Source organism: Caloenas nicobarica, chromosome 11 (genome assembly GCF_036013445.1).
Source record: "Caloenas nicobarica isolate bCalNic1 chromosome 11, bCalNic1.hap1, whole genome shotgun sequence".
NCBI classification, from domain to species: domain Eukaryota; kingdom Metazoa; phylum Chordata; class Aves; order Columbiformes; family Columbidae; genus Caloenas; species Caloenas nicobarica.
The window spans coordinates 4,433,282-4,454,585 of record NC_088255.1 but is presented as its reverse complement, the minus strand read 5'-3'; the positions used below and the strand labels follow the sequence as shown (position 1 = coordinate 4,454,585).

The window sequence follows — 21,304 nt, the reverse complement described above, 5'->3', positions numbered from 1 at the left end:
CTAAGACACTTTTCTGTGCTATGTGTCTTAAAACATTAAATCTGATACTTTGACTAAGTAAGTATGAATAACGGGATTTCATGAAATGCCTAAATCATCTTTTTTTCTCATTTGCAGAACGGGGAACTAATTTATGGCTGTAAAGATGACCAGGACTGTGTCTCTGACTGGAACGAACTTGCTCATCAGCTAAAACCTTTCTTTTTCCCTTCCAACGGGTTGGTCAGTGGCCCACACTGTACAAGGACAATTATTAAAGAACTAATCCATGTTATAACTATGACGCTACTAAGTAGTACTGATGCCTGCAGGGCAGGTGATATGAAGACAGTTCCCATTTCACAAGGAAGAAGCTACTGTGAAGCAAGTGCTTTTAATAAGGAGCTAGTAAGAAATGGTAAGAGAGAATTTCTTGAATGCTGTCAATAGTTAACTATCACATAACAATCCAAATCTTTGTCTCTTATTTGCTGTTCAATAGCAATGTGAGAATGGAAACAGTGGAATTTTAGTGACATTTCAAAAATGAGTTCTGAGCTGCGTAACTGCTAGTAAACTGTTTTTAATATGACCTTGTAGTCAGCACTTTCAGCCTTGTACCTAGTGACAGGGATAAAAATAAATTCAGCATGTGGTAGAGGAAAAATGGAAGAAAATACCAGTTTGAGCTGATAACCATCATAGGTATTTCAAATGAGTGGGGAATTTTTGTGTTGTATGTGATCAAGTCTGCTTGTTTTGTTACTTGGCACCTGTTTCTTGACTCCCTGCTCCTCCTGTCCACCCTCACCGGCCAGGGGCAGCTCCTTGTCTTTTCTCCTGCTCCACTCTAGAGAGAAAGGTTTGGACACTGGAGGGAAAGAAGTGGGAAGTGAGAGCTGGAGAACTGTAAATCATGTTAATTCCTCAGTGCATAAGTTTTGTAAAGCTCTGATTATTCACGATGCTGCTAGTCATCCTAATGCTACAAACAGCGTGTTTCTTACTGTGCTTTTGAGGAAAATGTTTTTCACAGCTGATTAGTTTTGTTGTATTGTGTGGAGAAAGAGCTGTCTTACAGGAATGATGGCAAATACAAATCCGTTTATACTGTATTAAAAAGGCCCAATATCTGAAATGCAAAATTACTTTTGCCAAGAGTTCATGCTGTTGAAAGTGAATTTATGGTGCCTTCAAACTCGTGAAAAATTTCTCTTGTAGACTCAAACAAGTAGATTGCAATGGAAGTGTGTGGGGTTTGGGTTGTGGGTGGTGGGGTTTTTTTTGAGCAATTTGTAGAGTTGTATATACCAAGTGTTTTATTTTGCAGTCACATACGTGCTGTTTAAATGTGCAGGTAAGTACCTGCACCTGGAGCATTAGTGTTTGGAAACTGAAGTGTTTTGGTTTGGGGTTCCCCGTCCCCCACCCTCACGTAGAGTATTTGGATTTGCTTTGTGAACAAGCTTGTGAAAAAGGGCAAAACGGAGCAAAACCAGTGCTCACGTCTGCCTTGCCTGAAAATACATTTTCTTCCAGGTAAACATAAATTGGAAAGCTCTGGCTTACCGAGGGGTTGTCTCCTATATAAAGCCCTTCAGGCACAGATGCTTGACATGCTGGATATCGAAGGACTCTATCCACTGTACAGCAGAGTTGAACAGTACCTGGAGGACTTTCCTGAAGAGAGGTAGGACCTGGTGGCTTTTCAGTTCTGATACCTATGCGGACAAGATTGGCTCTGTTATGTTGTATATAACGTTACTGCGTATGCTGGATTTCTAACTTGAAATGCCAGATAAGATGAGCTTTATGGTTAAAAGCTTTGATGTCAATCACTTTGACCTGATTTTTTAAGTAATAAGTATGGGAAGTTGACAACAGGGTAAGAAAGTGCCCAGTTCCTTAGTAGTGGAGGTTGTATATTTGAGAAAAGATTCAGTAAAATGGATGGTCAGTTTCTCCTGCCTGCAGCACCTGCAGAGCTCAGACTATGTCTGCAGTAATAATGATGTTTTTATGGTTGTTCTCTGGTCTATAGTGGCCTAAGCACAATCTGCCCTATAAAGCCCCAAATTTGGCATTCAGCAGGAATCCGGTGTGTGCCTGCAGGTGTGAGTGGGCAACAGTCCCGCATCTGCTGTTCTGCAGCCTGCTCTTGTTGTGGGTGAGAGCAGCTCCAAACGCCCAGGTAGTAACCTGCATCGCAAGTGATCAAACCATATAAGGCACAAGAGTCTATCTTCCGGTATTTCTTGCCTGGTTAAGAAATACGGGGCTGCTGCATTTGTTCTCATATAAAGCTGATTAGTTGTAATAATAACAATTGCTCTAAAAAGCCTTGGCTTGGCTGTGTCTTACCTTGTGGGGCTGTGACTTGCCCGTGATGCTGCCGGCGCTCACACGAGGGCACTCTGGCCTCGCTGGTGGGACGTGGCTGCTCCCTGGATCACTGGAGCTGAAGGGTTGGCCTGAAGCTCTGCTTAAATCACTTGCAGTGTGGCTTACTTTAAATTATTTGAAAATGTATTATTGCATCTGTGTGGTGTTTGTGTGCTGCAAACCCCACTTTCAGGGGTTCAGATATTTAACTTGGGAAGGAAGGAGGCCAAATAAAGCAGTCCCCTTGCACACTTTATGAAGCTGGAGACAGAGCAGGGCCTTGTGAGATAAGAGAATACCCCAAATATTTTCAGAAAGGCTTCTGGGAGCTCCTGCAAACTGTTACAAATCTTGAAACTTACCCATCTTTGCAAAAAATACTGTTCTCTTAGTGAGATGCAGGTGGCAGTGAATTAAGAATTATTAATTAAAAACCAGAACAAATACCAAACGTTAAACAGCATATCTTAAGTGATACGAGAATAATAGGGACTGTTCCTGGCGTTAGATCTCTGAGTATTAACTTGTTGCCATGTTTATCGGTGTTATTGTTTTTTTCTGAGTATGTGGGCTGCTGAAGAAAGATTTCGCTGAAAATCAGTAAATCATCTTGGCTGTCTGTAAATCTTCTTTTAAAAATTATTTAGAAGTACGTTACAGATAGATGGACCTTACAATGAAGCGTTTTATGAGAAGCTGCTAGATCTTTCCACTGAAGATGATGGGACAGTGGCATTTGCATTAACAAAGGTACTTTTCCTGCGCGTGTTGTTGACACTTATTTAGCCTGTCAGTTTTAACAAACGCCTGTCTAAGGGAAGCAGATGGACAGCGTGTGAGCATCACTGCTGGCTCGTCAGGCGCTGTGCGGTTAAAGTTCTTAATTGTGCCAGGTTGTATCTTGATAGGAGAAGCAATTAAAACCAAACATGTTTAGCACCAGTTCTTGACAGAAAAATAAAGCTGGTTATTTCCTTTTAGGCGGAGGAAGCATTTGCATGAACTGGTGGTGTTTTGGCCTTCAAGAAAAATATCTGTAGGAAAGAAACATGATTCTTACATAGGATGCTGTAAAACCCCTCGCTCCTGCGAACCATCTGTTACAGAGATAATTTCCGGCTCTTAAAATATGAACATACTAATACATTGGGTACACTAATGCCTTTTAGAAAGAACAGTGTGCTTTACTAGAGCAAATACAAATATAATAGAAAATTCTTGTTGTTTTGGTGTTGCATAGGTGCAGCAGTACAGAATAGCAATGACTGCTAAAGACTGCTCCATCATGATCGCCCTGTCGCCCTGCCTGCAAGATGAATGGTAAGACAGAGCTGCCGGTGGACAGCTCCTGCTCATTTAGAAACTGAAGATGCGTTTGCACAGTTCAGTCAGTTCAAGTAAATTTTTAAAAGTGGTGGTTTTTTTGAGGGTGTGTCCAAATATTTGGCTGTGAGCATATTAATAAAGTGGAGTTCTGATTTAAGATATTTAGGACAGAGCTCTGTTTCTGAAGAGTTTAAGTTGATAAAAAAGGGTTAAGCTTTTGTATTTACTTCTTTTTTGAAATGTAAATTGACTGTTCATAGGAGATAATAATGGTTTTAACTAGGTACATCTTTCACTGTAAGGGAGGAGGTTTTGCTGCAATATTATAGTCTGCTCTTACGTGGGGGAGTTTGTTTTACCAAAGCCTTGTTATTTTTAGAGAGTATTGTTTTCTGCATTTGTCCTGCAGTTCTTGATTGAAGTGTTCGTGAGGGAGATAACTTGTGGAGTAGTTTACTTACTGTTAACAAGTCCTCCATCCTTCAGTGTGCTTGGACACTCATTCTGGTACTAAATTGGTATTACCTTGAACCCGAGTCAGAGTTGCAGTGGTTGTTTCTGCTGCTGTGAGTTATTAAGGCTGTTGCTTTGTACGCATGCCGCGTAGAAAGAGATTCCACTTACTAAATACAAAGACACGGTAACTGAGAGTAATATTTTGAGGTAAGCTGTGTGGAAGCTGAAAGGAAAATAAGTGGAAGAGGTGCCAGCAAATTCACTTTAATACTGGTTAAGCTGGAACTATAGTTTCCTAAATGCTACCTTAGCAGAAGTTTACTTTCTTAGTCTCCCATGGAAGTTCTAAGATAAACATTAGAATCATTTTTGCAGAGAGACTTGGGATACAGAAATGCAAAATGTTAGTATCAGTGACTCAGACGTGCAACGTGCTTCTATTTTCCAGCTCTGAGCAAAGACCTGTGGTACTAACGTCCAAATGCAGATTCACCTTTTCTGTTTCTGTCCTGGACCTCGATCTGAAGCCCTATGACAGCATTCCTCACCAGTACAAACTCGATGGCAAGATAGTGAACTATTATCTGAAGAATGTACAGGCCAAAGATGACCCCGTTATGTCCAGTCTCTTCAAGGAGAATGAAGACTGCACATTAGTTCTCCATAAAGTGTAACTATTTCCTTAAGGTTATTTCTATTTGAACACATTAGAAAGTGGAAGATTAATGGAATACAATTATGGTGGTTTTTTTTTTTCTATTGTGTTCAGTGCATTTTTCAGCTGTGAATGTTTTTGCTTTAAGAAATGATTTCTAATTGGTATGCCTTTTCAAAGACACGGAATAGCACTAAACCACACATTTGCTATATAACCTTAATGAATGTATTTAATATGACAGAACAGTTAATGTGCCATACCCTGGAACTAGAGGACAGATGAAATTAATACTAAAAGTCTACTTCCTTAGAATTGAAAGAGCACAGAATTAAAGGTTTCCTGAAGTATTGCATTAACATAGAAAGCCTGATTACTAATGAGAATTGCCTTGGAGCTTGTGCTTTGAGTCTCACTTGTACCTCCTCAGAAGAGGGACTGCTCTGACAAAACCTAATGTAAAACTTTAGCATTAAGTCCACTGAAAATACAACCGATCTGGCTACTCAAGCGTTACTGATCTATGGAACTACCACGGTACTGCAGAACACTTTTAAGTGCTAATGCATGTTATTAAGAACATCAGGCTGCCTCCAGAAGCTCTGTGATCACCTGTTATCTACCTAAAGCTTCTGAAACTAAGTGAACAGAGTTAAAGGTAAGCGTCTTGATGTGATAGCTGGGCCTAACTCATCTGACCTACTGGTCTTTTATTTCCTACACATTATATGCTGCTATTGAAGGTGAAACCATAGCGCTCTCTTACCTAATTTAAATTGAGCTATAAGGATAATATATTCTGAGTTTTACAGATTAATTCACGTCTTTCAGAGTGTGTCAGACATTGGCATTACTTCACTGATATCCCACATACTGTATAGCACGACTAGCTGCTTTCAGGCTCATTCTAAGTGACACTGAAAAAGGGTGACAGTATCTGATTTTCTGAAGCTGCAGGGGCATCACGCCCTCAAATGTGCAGAGAGATGCTGTTACCTGGACACAGTGTGTGCTTCCTGGTAAAGTTTTTCAAAATAGTGTAGGTTAACATTTAAATATATTTATGTTGGGATCTCAATGTAATGTTTGAGTTGTTCCATTTTACCTGAAATTCAAAAAGCAAACCCAGAAAACCCTGTGTATTGGCACAACTCAAGAAGAAATACGATGTGCAGAGCAGCACCACTCACACAGCACTCGAGCTTTGCTGTGGGCAGCGACCTGTGTCAGCGATCCCTTGTGTTCCGCTGCCAGGTGACACGAGCCTTCTGGGACAGGGCTGGCGCTGCTCTCTGAAATGTGATACTGCAACAGTGCAATAAGCTGGTAGCTGACAGTGGTAACAACCCCTTCTTTCCCAAGAAAGCCTGGGGGAAAAAAAAGCTATTTTTAAATCCAGAAATCCTCCAGCTGTTAGACAAGGGGAGAAGGGAAGGACTACTAACAGCTGGAAAGTTTTCAGGTTTTTGTTGTAACTTTACACACATTTGATATGCAAATAGAAGTGTATGTGCTTCATCAAACAGTTTCATTTTCGTGCAAGGAGCTAGAGATGAAGTAAAGGTTACACAAAACTAGCTAGACCAGTAACATGTCAGTGGATAGAGCAGCAATGAATTTTGCCTGTCTATTGGATTCCAAACTTGAAATTAATCTGCCTTATGTCTAACAAGATATTTTTTTATAGAGCTGCTGTTCATCAAACCTTGATCTGTGGCATTGCTCAGCTGTAGATTCTGACAGGTATTTTGTGACCTACCAGAACAGTAGGAGACTATTTCAGTGATCAAATAGTGTATTATTAAAATTACAGTTTTATAAACACGCTTTAATTCTTGACTTCACCTATTTCACTATTGGTATAAAGTACGTGGTCATAACTTACAAAGGAGCAGGTAGTTGTACGGCTCACAGGGCTAGAGCAGCTGTGGGCCAGACAAGGAAGCCTCTCAGTGTTACTTGGGAGTCCACAGTTGGCCTTTGAGGCCCTTTGACTCCAGGAACAATGAGTGTTGCTCCCTCCTGAGAAGGACGGGACTCACGACCTTCTGCATTTGATTTAGGTCAGGTGGTTTGGTTGTGTCAGCTTGTGCAGAGCAGGAACTCTCCAGAAAAATGCGGAGTTCACAAATGAGCTAATGATACGTCTGATGGAAGTGAGGGAAGATGACAGGACATCTGTCTAATCTGATTTGTTTCTTCAGGGATGAATGTATGAAATGTGATGCTTCCGTAACATGTTACCTACTAGAATTCCCCCTAGAAGCAGGAAATCCAAACGGAGCCCTGCAGTGACAGAAATTAACTCATCCATCTCTCTTTACAGAAGTGTAACGGTCCTTTCTTGTTTAGTTTAATGCTGTCTCTACGCAATACATTGTGGAAAAAAGTTACTTCATACAGTTACTTTTTTTAGCATAGTATGTCTTTCAAATCTTTGTCTACTTCCACCCTAATTTAATGAGAAAGCTATTTAACTCTTTGTTCTAGGAGTCTCTTACTGTTCTCTTGTCATTTTAAAAATCACTGTACTTTTACAGAGCTGTGAAATGAAATGGATTTTTATGGACTTGATTTTGACAGTGCATGATCTTTTAACACTTTCCAGGTATCTAGAAAATGTTAAGAAGATAAACCACTCTGGTACATTAATGATTCAGAAATATAAATTTATAATGAAATCACTCTGTACATGTAACTATTTTATTTGGCATTTTTGTATTTAAATGGCTGTATTTATTTTCATGTCATGACAATTTATATATAACGTGCCATAATTGTACAGATAGCATGTTTTATGAGTATGGTTTCTAAATGGAAAATAACTTAATGTTTATATTCAATAAAATTATAGACTGTGTAACACAATATCTTAATTAAAACTACTTTTGAAATTGCTACCTGTTGTAAGTAATGCTGGTATTCATTTTTCCAAGTCAAGCGCTTTGATCAGGTTCTCGATGGCTGTCTCGACCCCAAACAGCAGCAGCATGCTGCGGAAGCAGGCGGGTGCGTTTTCAATAGTTGCCCTGTTCTGCTCCAAGACTGCAAGAAAAATGTAACAACGAACATTATTTTCAAAGAGCTGCACTGTCCCTGAATGTAGCTGTCAGCACTGCACTTCTGGATAAAAGAGGTTACCTGCTGTCGAGAAGAAAAGGATACAAGTTTTGTAAACCCTTTTCAGTTATACAGGAGGTGACGCTAAGCCGCTTGCTAAATTGGGATTTGTTTGCCTGGTTGGGTTCTGCAACATGGATTTCCATTTTACCTAAAGTTGCCAAAAATGCAGGACAGGCATTGTACTTGAAAGCTCAGAAACAGGCTCTGGAGTGAATGATGTTACCTTGCTCCGGTACTTTGGTCAGCAGGTCCAGAACAGGCGTAGTTCTCCCTTCCTCATCCAGATGTATCTTCCAAACAATCATTAATTCAAACCTGTTTCATGTGCACAGACAGGTGAGTGTTAACAGGGCAATTGTCTTTAAGGTTTCTTCAAAGCAGAAAGTACAGTATTCAGGAGGTTCACACTCATTATGGTCTTGAACAGAATTCACCTCGGGTAATGCATATTGCCCATCCCTGTATTTGAAAATTAGAAATACTCATGTTTTGAACCAAGGAAAACTGCTTATCTACTGGCAAGGAAAGGTTATTGCTTCATTTCCAGCTATGTTCAAATTTTCAACCTCGAGGATTTTTTCCTCTGGTTCTTGTATTTGTCTCTCATGAATGGTAAGTTTTTTGGAGCAGTGAGAAAAAGATGAAAAAGAAAATGAGAGATTGATTTTTCCCTTCCTCCTGGCCCCTTATGCAATGTCTGCACCTGGGGTCAGGTGTTGTGCCAGATGCAGAGGAAAACTGTTTCAGTAGTGATGTTTTGGGTTTGGAATAAGGTCCACCCCAATATTGTTCATGCCCTTTTTTAGAATAACACACAGGGATAAATATATCCATGGCCTAGAGTGCTGCATTTGCTTGCTTTTGGTTTTTTTTTTTAAATAACCATCATTAGTTCATCCAAAGCTGCTGGGCACAGCAACACTTCACTGCCAGGAGGACGTTCCCTTTCTCAGTGGTGTTTGACCAACTAGACTAAACATTTTCCTTTACAAATGATTTGTCAGCCTTTTGCCACTTCACTGTTAAAAATCCTTTGAGAATTTGTGCACAGCTTGTTCTGGGATTTTGCAAACAAATTAATATGCGTGTTTTCTATCAACCCACTGAAATGATTTTTAAATTTTTGTATTATATGATCATGGGTGAGAGGGAATACGTAATGGAACTTGACACTTGTCAATATAAAGAGAAAACTACAAAATAAAGTCGCTTATTTCCTGTGATGGTTTAACAAGAAGTCATTTCAGCAGCCCAGAGCTAAAGCATTTAGTTTTAAACGGCAGATTTGGCTAAACTGAGACAGCACTATCTATTATGGTATTTTTGGTAGTTCCAAATATGACAGAGGGAGCTATGCTTTATTTCTAGTTATTTCCATATAAATTAAAGCATGTTATAGTGAAGATGTCATAGGAGAAGGGAACGATCTGATCCTTTCACAAAATAGTTACTTTTCCTGGCTCTTACAGAATTCCTGACATTGATAATTACATCGTCTTACATGCTACTTCAAGGAATTTTTTTCTCTATTTAAAAGCCCAAACCTGCCAGAACATGTCTAGCACGGACCCAAACAACTCCCAGCATGTGTGATAGAGCAATAACAATAAATGGCAGTGCAATTATCTCCTCCTTCACCTGATTTTCTTCTAAAACAATGGAAAAATTCAGCTACAGTTGCTTTCAGTAACATGGTAACTGCAGTTTTCTTGGTGCTCTTGAATGGAAAGAAGAGCAGAGAGCAGCAGTGCTGTGCGACCGTGAGCTGTCGGGGAGGGACGGCCACGCCGGCCTGGCCTGACAGACAGGACTTGGACATATACTTTTTTTTGTTTTAAATTCTTTCTCCTCCTAGTGTTCCTAATGTGTGTTCCTATAGCCCAAAAATGTAACATAGATCATGTGATCTCTGTGTTTAGAGGCGTTACAAAGCAAAGACTGACAATGTTCAAGCAGACTGATTACGTGTAAGTTGTCAATATGCCTTTCACAATCCTTTATCTGCATAAAGCAATAAATGTATTTATTGGCTTACCCGGACACTTTGGGGTTCCTCAGGATTATATGATCTCCCTGCAGTCCTTCCGGAAGGGCCACAATGTCTGGATACTTGGCCTGTGAATAAACAGGTTCAAAAGGATACAAATTAGGTCAGAAAGTGCAGACAAGGCGGTTTCTTGCCAGTTGCAGTGGATTTTAATATGCTGTCACTTCTAGCTTCCATTTGTTATAGTTAAGAGTAACAATATGAATCGTTTAAAATTCTGACCTTTAAAAAAAAAAAAGTTTTGATGGTTTGAGTTTTTGTTTTGGTTTTTTAGTATCATTCATGTGGTATCAAGAGATACTTATAATAAATTGGGTCACCTCAGAGGAGAAAACAGTATCACACACTTGTTAGAGATCCTTGTGCAAGATCTAGAAAACCTTGAAAGAATATTTTTAACTAAGCTCTGTTAATTTGATTTAATAGCATATTATAATACATCACCATGTCACCCCCCCCTTAATTTAAATAACCTTACTAGTACACTGTGTTTTGATATTCCTTTTGAGAAAGCACATCACCCAGTTCCATACAGTGCTTTGAAAGCATAAAAACAACAAGATACCAAAACAACCGCTATTATCACAATATAATGGGACAATGGAAACATGATGAAACACACAAAGCTCCTGACTACTATTAAATTCCACATTACTGGGAATTAGAGCTATTTTGAATTACTACAGTGTGCAACAATTGATCAGATCATCATTCCATCACTTCGTTAGTGCATCTAATATTTTACAGCCTCCAATGTGTATATCTTGAATTACCTACGACACAGAACTTTTGCTATAATTATTTTTAAAGTGCATAAAAGAAAAGCAGAATAGTAGCTATGTGTGGATCCTTGAGAAGTTTTGCAGCATATAAGGTGACAGGTTACTCGGAGCATGAGATGCATATACATCAAAACACAGAGAGAACACAATTACTGCATCCTGCAGGGATGTGCTGTTGCAAAAGAAAACAGACATAGCTGTTTTTTTCTGAAGACTTTAACACTGTTACTTGCTTGTGCTGTCTTATGTACAGGTTACAAAGCCCCGTTCCAAAATTTGTAGTTTATAAAGTGTGAAAAGGCTGTCACAGCCTAAATCGTTCTGCAGCGCTCACGGGGCAAGTGGTAATTCTTACGGAAAAGGAGCAGGAGAGCTCGTCTCCGAAAAGCACTGGAGAAAATGAGTTGGGTTTTACAGGATTACGCCTCATCTGGCAGACTGAAATTGCTACCAGATGTGACCTTGCTCTGGGGTTTAGGAATTTATGACAAACTAAAAGGGGTTTGTGCAGAATGCCAAATGACATAAACCACATGGAATTTGCCAGTTTTAACGTCTACCAAGTATCTAGTAGTGCATTTACCATGGGGATAAAGACCATGCTCTGTCCTGGGAACAAAGGCACATAAGGGGCAACAAAGTGCGCGGTAGTTACAGCATGAAAATGTGGCTGATCCGAGGTCAGTCACCTAGCAGAACAGTGATCTTGCTTCAGCTTTACTACCTGTGCAATTATGCTTCTCTGATGACAAAATAAAACAAGTTTTTCAGGCTTTCCATCTCAAGAACCCATGTCTTTGATATTCATTACATACCTTCATTTGTCTGGTATCATAGGTCTTGGAGCATCTAGCGACCTCTTTAGCTGCAGGTTGCAAATACTAGACATTTAGGATTATTTTTTAATCTGGTGAGCTCAACTCTCAAGTTTGTTGTTTACAAGAGATCCCAAGTAAACCATAGCTAAACACCAACTCACGTTCTGTCTTCACATGACCATACTGAGGCCTTTGGGAGTCACAAGAGAAAATAGATCAGAGGCAATAGATAAGAGTTCCAATTTTCAAACCGCTGTAAAATGCACCCCTGACTTGTTTGGGAGTTCCTGCGCAGCTGCCATAATCAATGCATTTACCCCCAGCTAGCGGGTGGTATTTTATGTTGTACAGAAACCAGTGGTATCTCAAAGAAATCTCAAGTTGTATTTTTCTGTTGTCTAAAAGCTTCCCTGTACCTGGGAGAGACTGCGTTGGTGAGTTCTGCACACAGCAAGTGGTTATTCTGAGCCTCAAATGCGTGCCAGGGGTTCTGACCATCTGTCTGAATGCTGAGAGAATCTGATCTTGTGTGAAATTCACAGGGTTTGGGATAAAATCCAGGAAAGACGATATGTTAGCAATGCACAAAACACGGAAAAAGCCAAAGCACAAATACCTGCGCATCTCTTCAGGTGCGTTACAGGCCAGAGCTGAGGCTGTGCCAGTGTCACACAGCAGCACCTCGGGGTGACTCCCGACAGCGACCCTGCGCAGAGGCAGGGAGCAAAACTGCCGCACCCAGGATTAAGCAACGGATGTTAAACACTGACAATTCAGGGAATAAACCCCAGGATCTACCTTTCATATTCCACATACGAAGTGCAACGTCTGTATCCCACAGGTAAAACGTGGGGATCTGGCACATAGATGAAACACCAGGCACACGCTGTGCACCAGCTGCAATAGTTCTGACAGAACTGTAATTCCAAATACACTTTGTGGGTACCGGATTATCACCTCATATTCTCTGCTGTGCAACTTTTCTACATTTTCCCTGAGGAAAAGCAAAGCCGAGCAATAAGCGGGTAACAGGATGGCCTGCTCCACCGAAGGGTCCCTGGGGACAGTCAGTGACTCCTGTGGGATCTCATGGGGCGGGCACCAGGCAGCTGAAGATGTCACCTCGAGTAGTGCGATACCAGATGGGAAAGATCAGCTACAACTGCGTTAAGCAAAACTTGACTTTATTAAAGAAATATTTTTCCTCAGATGACTTTTAAATGTCAGTTTATGATCAAAACCAAAAGCCCGTGCTATTATTAATTCTGGACGGAAATAGCTTTTCCAGCTCCTTCAGGAGTCCAAGCAAGGAATCTGATGGGAACTTTTGTCTAAAACAGAAATAGCCTCAAATCACAAAGAGACGACTATCGGGATGGAATACACAGTCTGCCCTTTCTCCCATGACAGATTTTACACATACAGAGAGGCATCTGAGTGAATAAACTTGTAGTATCTATTTTAAAACAAAATATACTATTTTTCAGCTGTTTAAAATCACATTGTAATTTTCTGCAACCTAAAACTCTTCTAAGGAAAGTGTTTTAAGTTATTCGGCTTAAGCACCATGACTAAGAATGCAAAGCAAAATTGGAAGGCAGAAGCTCAGCTAAAAGCAGACAAACTTACTTCTAACCCACTTACCATGAAAATATGCTACCCTGCTCTTAGATGGAACAATAGGTCACACTTACTACTAATTTTGAACTTGGCATTCTGTAAGAAGGACACTAAGCAAGTCATGCTACTACTGGTCGCTCCACAGACGTAAACTACTTCTAAAGTTACCAAAGATGCTCCATTTAGGCTCTAATTTGGGGTGATTTATCTGTGTGTTTTGCTCAGCTAAGGCCACAGTATCATCCACTGAAGTCATACACATGGTGGTACCATCAAGACCTTAAACAACGACATCACTGTAACTTCAGGAATTCAAATACGAACTATTTGCAAAAATGATGAAAATTCTAGATACTGTAGAATACCAATAACAACATGATTAGATTCCAGAAGCATCAAACAAGCTCACTGCTCCCAGCCTGCCACCCACTGCAAAAATTTTGGTCAATCCTGTAAGTAGCCACCAAGTGGGAAACGATGCCGGTGACCGGAGGGGACTCTGAATGCACAGAGCTGCGCCCACCAACAGCCTCGGCCTCCGCGTTAGCAGCAGTCGGGTTGTTAAATTACAGTAGTCTAACTCAGATAACAACAAAAGGAATGATTTTACTATTACCGTGATCCTACAGATACTTAAAACCAGCAATCACCAAGCTACAAAACGGAAGTGCAGCAATGACATTTTCAGAAATCAGTTTGTATTTCTACTTCGACTGAGCCTTCTGCTAGCCCAGAAAAATACAGTTCAATTTATGAGATCTGGCCTTACAATCTATCTGTCCTTAATGCACATTGCAAAAATAATTGGCACTGACTTCACCAAGAATTCTTATCCTCAAGTCACAAACTATGCTAATCTGTCACAAGCTGAACATCACGTATACATTAACATTGCATATACATTTTCAATCAATTATCTTTCTAGAAATGTAATTTAAGCTGATGAGTTTCATTTTTAGATATTGGGCAATAAATTTGTTAATGCATTTCAATTAAGTAAAATATTTTCTCCTGTAAGACAGCTGTCACCAACATGAACATGTAACAAGGATTTTCACTTTCCTGTATTTTTAAAGCACAGTGGCAAGCCCTAAGTCAATGAAGAATCTCTCCAAGAAATTTAACTTTCCTTGTCCCAACAGGCACCTCAGTTTTCAACAGATAAGACAAAACAATCTGCCAATATAATGTAATTGAGAAATGAGTAATTCTGTAACTAAAAAGAAACATCCTGTTTTTTGTTCTTTGCTTCCTCTCCACTGCCCGACTGGGCAAGAGCAGCCCTGTATAAACCCATGTACACAAAACATCTGAATACAAGGATAAAAGAAAAACCTACATAGCTATGGTTTTGAGAGGGTTTTTATCTCAAAGTTGCATTTTTTGAGACTTCTTTTGAATTGAAAATCAACAGGCAAAGTTTGGAACCTTCAGAATACACCAGGAGACGAGGAACCCATTGCCTGCAGATGCTGCAAGTTCATCACATGCTGAAGTTGATGTTCTTTATGTAAAAGTTTTTGCTGTACAATGGCAGCATTCGTGTATGTTTAGTGGAATGTTGTAAACACTACCAGTGTCATGAAATATTACACTCAAAGCCTGACAGGTCTGCAGTTTGACTATAGGAAGTGCATTCAGTAAAAGCCTTCCAGTCTGATCAACTGGAACCTCTGAGTCACAAAGACAAATGATTCACAAAGGGAAAGTTCTGACATTTTGTTTTCAATATGCCACATGTTAAATTGGATTTCATCTCACATTTCATTTAAAGGCGCTTTTAAAAAGTATGTAAAGAAAGAAGCACCGTAACGATAATTTAAATGTATGGACATAATCAGCAAATCTCTACTATGTCTCCTTAGGGATTTGTTTAGTATCCACCAAACAGAAACATTAGACAAATCGGAGTGATACAAATATTTCATTTCTTACAAAGAAACCCAGTGTCATGACTGTCACACTTAATTAAATGATTCCACTGTTATAAATAAATGTCAGCTATGGGCAAACAGCACCCTCCACTGCTTTAAATCTGGCCAAAGAAACAAACACCAGTCCATTAAATAACTACCCAACAGCAACATAAATTATTACATTATTGTTAAATTGACTAGCTTTGTCTGCCAAGATTTGTTCTCGTATATGTAAAACTGATGCAAATATAAAGTGAATGAATTTCCTCTTATTTTTGAGAAGCATCAGTTGCACAGGTAAAATTTAGACATGTAAAATATCAAAAAAACAATCAATATAGAACACACTTGGAGAACTTACTTGGAATTTACTTTCATCTGATATACCTCAGAATCTGTTTATCTTACAGGCTGACATGGTTAAATATTTATTCAGTAGCTTAATACTGGAAACAAAGGTTTTTTGGAGCTACTGGGGTATTTGCAAGGCTTAAACATTTACATTTTGAAGGAAAAAACACTTTATCCCATGCGACATATTTTTGGTTGAAGAAGAAAGCGTTCTTTATAAGCCAGTTCACATTCTCTTTGGTATGTTTCTGTGGAAACAAATTCTGGATTTTCTAAAATCCGTAGTTGGTATGTGGTGTATCGATTATATTACACTTCAACTTCTACACACGGACTCTTCCCTTACAATATGTCATGTGCAAATGGGACATGAATTAGAAGATGCAGCGAATCCTCAATCCACTGTTTTACCCTTGTACAGCCATTTACTGTGGCTATGTACAGGTAGGATTCACAGTTTTAAACTGGTTTTGTACTTTTTTTTTTTTTTGCAAATTAATTCCACTACAGCAATAGAGCAACATTTAGAAAGTGATTTATCCAGTTATATTTAGAGCAATGCTGTGGCTATTCCCTAACTCAGAGCAATGCAGAACTGGGAGCTCACTAAAAATCAATGGTTTTTGTTTCAGTTTCTAGAGCAAGGCAGTTTATCAGCATCCCAGTTTAGGGCAGCATCAGCGTCCCATTCCCTGCTTAACCTCTCTTTGTGCATCATATGATTTTGTGACAGATCTTCAATCTGCAGTAAGAGTAAGAAATATAATATATAATTGCTGAGTTAGAAATCTACAAATAATTTGAATAGTCAGGTTCAAGCAAAAAATCTCTCATTTTACCTTCCCTCTACACTGAAACAGAACACTGGAAACAACATGTGACAAAATATTTCTGTATTTCTTAAATGGTAACTGGCACTGCACAAACCCCGCTCCATCAGCTCCACCTTCTGCACTCCAGTATAATCTTACAGTCGTTCCACAAGATGCACAACTTCATTTACAGCCTCTTCTCATACAGAGATCTATCTATTAATACTTAAAATGTTAAACATCTTTTAAAAACTAATAATGCTGTATAAATTCTATTCACTTTTATACTTTTCTTTAAAGAAATAGTATGGCTGAGTCTGTTATCTATTGGATTGATAATACTGATGTTTTGGGGATGGCTGTGTGTGCTTAAATAATATCTTCCTGCTGGCCAATAGGTCAAAATAAGATTCAGACTTGAGTAACAGACATAGAGACATGAGGAAAACTAGCATCAATGCAGCCCTGCTTGACCAGATTAATTTTTTTTTCAGGACTAAACCCAAATTATCCATTCTAGCAAATGGGTATTACTGAAGCCTCAGCACCAAACCAAGTTCTGTGTCCAAACCCACATGTTCTAATGACGAGATGTTCCAGTGGGCTGCACCACCAGCTTCTGCATCGCCACTTCCCGTGGCTTTGTGAAGACCAAGACAGTTTGGTCTGTGCCTGAAATATAACAAGGTTGTAACCTAAAGTCAATTATTTAAATTAGAGCAAAAGATGACAATCTTTCCAGGAAACTGTGTTTAGCTAAATCTCAGCTAAAGCATAAAACTACAACATTATTAGCACATCAGAAGCCAACTTTCATCAGATCATCATCACATGCCTAGGAAGGTGGCAGCGTGCTTTCATTTTTGGATAAGCATAAATATCCGTTTGATGTATCTGGGATATGTAATAAATCATAGCTATGAAATTACATTGTACTTGCTACTGCAGGAGAAAAACTTTGACAAAACCTGTTTTTAAACAATAAAATATGAATTATGGAATTATAAAAGAGGACCATTTTATAAATGTGTTCTCGCACGCTATATATATTCTTAATGTCTACACTGAAAACTGCCTAAAATGCTTTGCAAGAGCTCAAATTATAGTATCTTCAAGTGTTCGAAAAATGGCACATTGAAAGTTCAAAGCATAAAGGATCTCAAAAGTCACCATGAAGTTCATCATTTTGGGCAATTAAAGGAATCGAAACCAAGAAAAGATGATGAACTTTTCTATTTCAACTAAATTACACAGCTTAAAAACGCTGTAATTGCAAAACGGATTCATGAAACTTCACCACTCGTAATTATGTCTCAGAATAAACGCATCTTCCATCTTCCCATCTAAGTACACATTTTACTCAAGTAAAACAGTCCTGCTGGTGATCTGTGTTATGCAAATTACACAAAACCACATGTGTGATTAGAACCAAAGACCAAGTTTCCAAAAAGAAGCTCACAATGAAAAAGTAGCTCTGTCTATGTGGCAGTCATATAACATCTTACACGCTGCTCAGCTCCCTTCTTTTAAAACTAAAACCACAAGTGGTACCACCAACATGCATGTGTCCTTTCTAGTAGAGGACAGTAGAGGAAAGGAGAATTTTGCGGGCAGGTTTGAGGAATAACAGACGGAACATCATTCTGGACAGAAACTGTTTACCAAATCTCCTTCCGCGTTTCCCCTGGCAGTGCAGGTACAGCTGGTTACTTGAATGACAGTTGCTCTGCAGCCGCCCAGTTTCAGATCTGTGGTTTTTAGCAAACCAGATCTGTAACTCAAGAGTTACACATCACTCCCTTAAGATCCAATCTTACAAATACCTCTTGAGGTTAAGTCGGTGCACTGCACTAGCTCCTGAAGCCCGCTGGAGGAAGCCTTATTCACGGCCAGCCCAAGCCCCGGCCAGCATTAGCAAATTGCCAATGAAGTTTCTTCGCTTTGTTCTTTTTATCTTCAGCTGATTACAGCTGCTCTTTTTTCAGCCCCTACTCTATTTCCGTTGCCATTTGTCTTCCTTCTTTCACATTTCCATAACATTATTTTTCATGCTTGATTCAACCATGGTTCTACAGGACATGGTTCAGTTTGTCTGTATTTGCTATGTGACTATTTATTTACCATACTATTTGTATTTTCATAACTGGATCAAGGCCATATGTCTACAGAAGATTTAAACCAGCACAACCTAGGCCCAAGTACACATACTACTGTCTCTATGATAAAGCATTTCCTTTTAGTATCACTTTGTCATATGGCAACCTTATGTTTATCTGCAGCTTAATTACAGCAGACTAGGGATAAATTAAATACATACTAGACGTTTATTTTTAAAATGTGAGGAAAAATAGAATGCAAATAAATGCAAATGAAACCTTGGAAAGAACAGGAAGGGGTACACAATAAACACTTAGCAAACACAGAAGTTGCAGATACAGTTTTTCTTGCTGGGGAAGAGAGGAGTCTTCTCTCCATTATTTCTCTTTAAAATTGTTGAGGCAAAGTATTTCCACCACTTTATGAAAAACTATACTCCTGAGAAACCATGTGTGCACATTTACAAAGCAATGTATCTAAAAGCAAAAGCATCAAGGTACTTTATTCCAAGTTTGTTTCTACAGTAAACAGGCATGTTGGAAAGGAGAAGACAGTTCTGCAGAAGAGCTGCCAAGCCTGGCAGGCTCGCTGTGCCTTCGGAGACCTGGCACGGCCCTGCTGGGCACCCCGCGCTGCCCCACGTTCCAGAACGATCTTCACCTGCTAATGCTGCCCTCTCAGGCACTGGGAAACTGAAGATCACAGTGGGCCACGGGCACCATGTCCTCTGAATTAGCTCTGGCTTTCTCTTTGCCTTTTTAAGTTTGAATCACGCCATTTTACTAGACTAAAATTGTAGGGCTTATTTGTTATTTTATTTAACTTCTGGAATACGCTGTTTTAATACTAAGATGCCTGCAGAGCCATCCTCTGCACAGGTATTTGCACAGTTCCAAGTTCAGGACTTATGAAACGATTTGTTTTTCTGTGAGAGAGCATTAACACTGCAGCTGCGCATTTCTTTCAGTGGAAACCCACAGTAAACCAGTAGAGAGCTCAGTAGTTCTGTTCTTCCTCTGCAAGCTTACCAACATACTAGTTTTCATTATATTGTATTTTGAAACCCCTACTCTTCCTCTGCAGTTAAGTATAATTAAAGACTACTTGATGATAAACTTAAGGCACCATGTGAAAATCGGCAGATGTATCTAATTTAGCAAAAGAGAGATACTAAACAGTCAAGGACAGCATAGAGACTAAAAATGAAAGGCAAAAAGATACCATATTACAGAACAGCACAAAGAATCAAGAATTTGAGAAGAAATAATTATGAGCCAATTTTTCAATAATCTGAAGGAAGCAGGCTGCAGGAAAGGCATTTTTAGGAGAGAAATTAAGCTAAGTGTGTTTTTTCTTCCATTACAACAGAAGCAAGATACTTTGTAGATTTTTAAATATTCTTCTGTATAAAAGATGCTGCAAGTTTCTCTCTAAGCCTTTTGGATGGCTTAGTAAAAGGGTCCAGGATTGCACAAAGCAACTTGCATTTGAAACACCACAGAGAAGTTGATTATCAAGTGTGGCCCAACTTGCTTTTGTACAGTTTACATTCTCAAGCTTGTCTAGACAGCAGATTTTAAACATCATATAAATAAAAGCATCTGAATTTAGTTAATGACTTGGCTCTGAAGCAGTGTTAGTTTTTTTTACAAGTACCCTATTTTAAAAATATATCATAGGACACAATGAAGAACATCTAGTTCATCTAAATAAGCTCAATGTTAGGCATTTACTTTTTTAAAAGCATTACAGCTCCACTGTTTATAGACAAGTTATTCAGCTGATGTCGATCATTTACTGTTGTGGTTATTTCATCTTGACTGTTGGTCAGGTAGAAGATAAAAGTACACACTTAAGGACAAAAGTCAGTCAGCTACTGTTACTCAATAAAACTCTATTAATTTCTACAATTAGAAGAACAGCTGCCTATTAGTACTGTAACTGGAGTTCTTTGAGATATAGTGTCCCTATAAAGATAATATACCTGGCCTCAAATAAGTGAATTTTTCCCTTGACTTCATCAGCCAGTGAGTCAGTTCATAAATTCAATATACCCAAAATACTTATTACCAATTGCTGTGTGGCATCAACACTTTCATCCCTCCTCCAAATTTTTTTGTACTATAGACTCTGCAGATAGAAACTCAAAGCAAGAAGGATGGCACACAGTAGAGAATACAGTAATCTAATAAACTTCAGTTATTATTACTTACTTATTGACACTGACTGCAAATTAATAAATCAGGTATAGGGAAGGTATTTGGAGTCTTGTTCAAACAAAGCCCAGAGAACTGCCTTCCTGAAAGAGTCTGAAGAGTTATTTATCCATTTTGTGTGGGCAAACATTTATCCTACCTGTTAAAAGATGAGCATGTCCATAGACCCACCAGGAACACCTAAAATACCAGTTTCCATTTCTCACCAAAAGATACAAACTGTTTAAGAGGCCAGTCTCTCGTCTCTTAGAGCAAACTGTCCAACAGCACGGATGGATTTGGTCAATTAGTGGCTGTCAAATCTGCTTGTCCTATCACCTTGATACCATAAGAAAGTAGTAGCTGTGCTGTAATCTTTACAGGACACCAGTGACAAAGGTGCAATCTGTGTTTGCACAACAGCAAACAAAAAACTTCTTGTGTGACTTGCACTCAAGAATAAAGATATGATCATTTTAAAGTCCCACCCAGATTTGGTGTCAGTGCAGGAAAGACAATATCCACAGCACAATTCCCTACCATGTGTAGTACAATAATATTCATTTACCTAGCAGCCATAAGGACCAGATTTTTCCTTAAACACGTGCAGATATGTATGTAAAATGCATTCTCATAATTCAGTGTTTCTTTTCCTAAATACCATTGTATTATTATTATTGTTGTTATTATTATTATTACTGAGCATCAGGAAAAGGTTTAGTGTCTGCATTAGGTGAAAAGTTAA

The 21,304-nt window shown here is 39.0% G+C and overlaps 2 protein-coding genes across 3 annotated transcripts in view; one reads left to right on the top strand and one right to left on the bottom strand.

Moving 5' to 3' along the window:
• IPPK (inositol-pentakisphosphate 2-kinase) overlaps positions 1–7,526 on the top strand; it is a 33,225-nt gene extending 25,699 nt beyond the window's left edge. The window contains exons 9-13 of the mRNA XM_065642446.1: positions 118–397; positions 1,519–1,669; positions 3,009–3,111; positions 3,602–3,681; positions 4,592–7,526. Of these exons, the coding sequence (XP_065498518.1) occupies positions 118–397; positions 1,519–1,669; positions 3,009–3,111; positions 3,602–3,681; positions 4,592–4,817 (840 nt within the window). The 3' untranslated portion in view covers positions 4,818–7,526. The remainder of the gene's footprint in view (positions 1–117; positions 398–1,518; positions 1,670–3,008; positions 3,112–3,601; positions 3,682–4,591) is intronic.
• The window catches only part of CENPP (centromere protein P), a 149,153-nt gene continuing 131,220 nt past the window's right edge, over positions 3,372–21,304 (bottom strand). The window contains exons 7-10 of one of the 2 annotated variants that reach the window (XM_065642451.1): positions 9,957–10,036; positions 8,145–8,236; positions 7,700–7,843; positions 3,372–3,395 (exon numbers count right to left, since the gene is read on the bottom strand). In XM_065642451.1, the coding sequence (XP_065498523.1) occupies positions 7,722–7,843; positions 8,145–8,236; positions 9,957–10,036 (294 nt within the window). In that variant the 3' untranslated portion in view covers positions 3,372–3,395; positions 7,700–7,721. Of the gene's footprint in view, positions 3,396–7,488; positions 7,844–8,144; positions 8,237–9,956; positions 10,037–21,304 lie in introns of those variants that run through there. The other variant, XM_065642450.1, reaches the window with a different exon arrangement.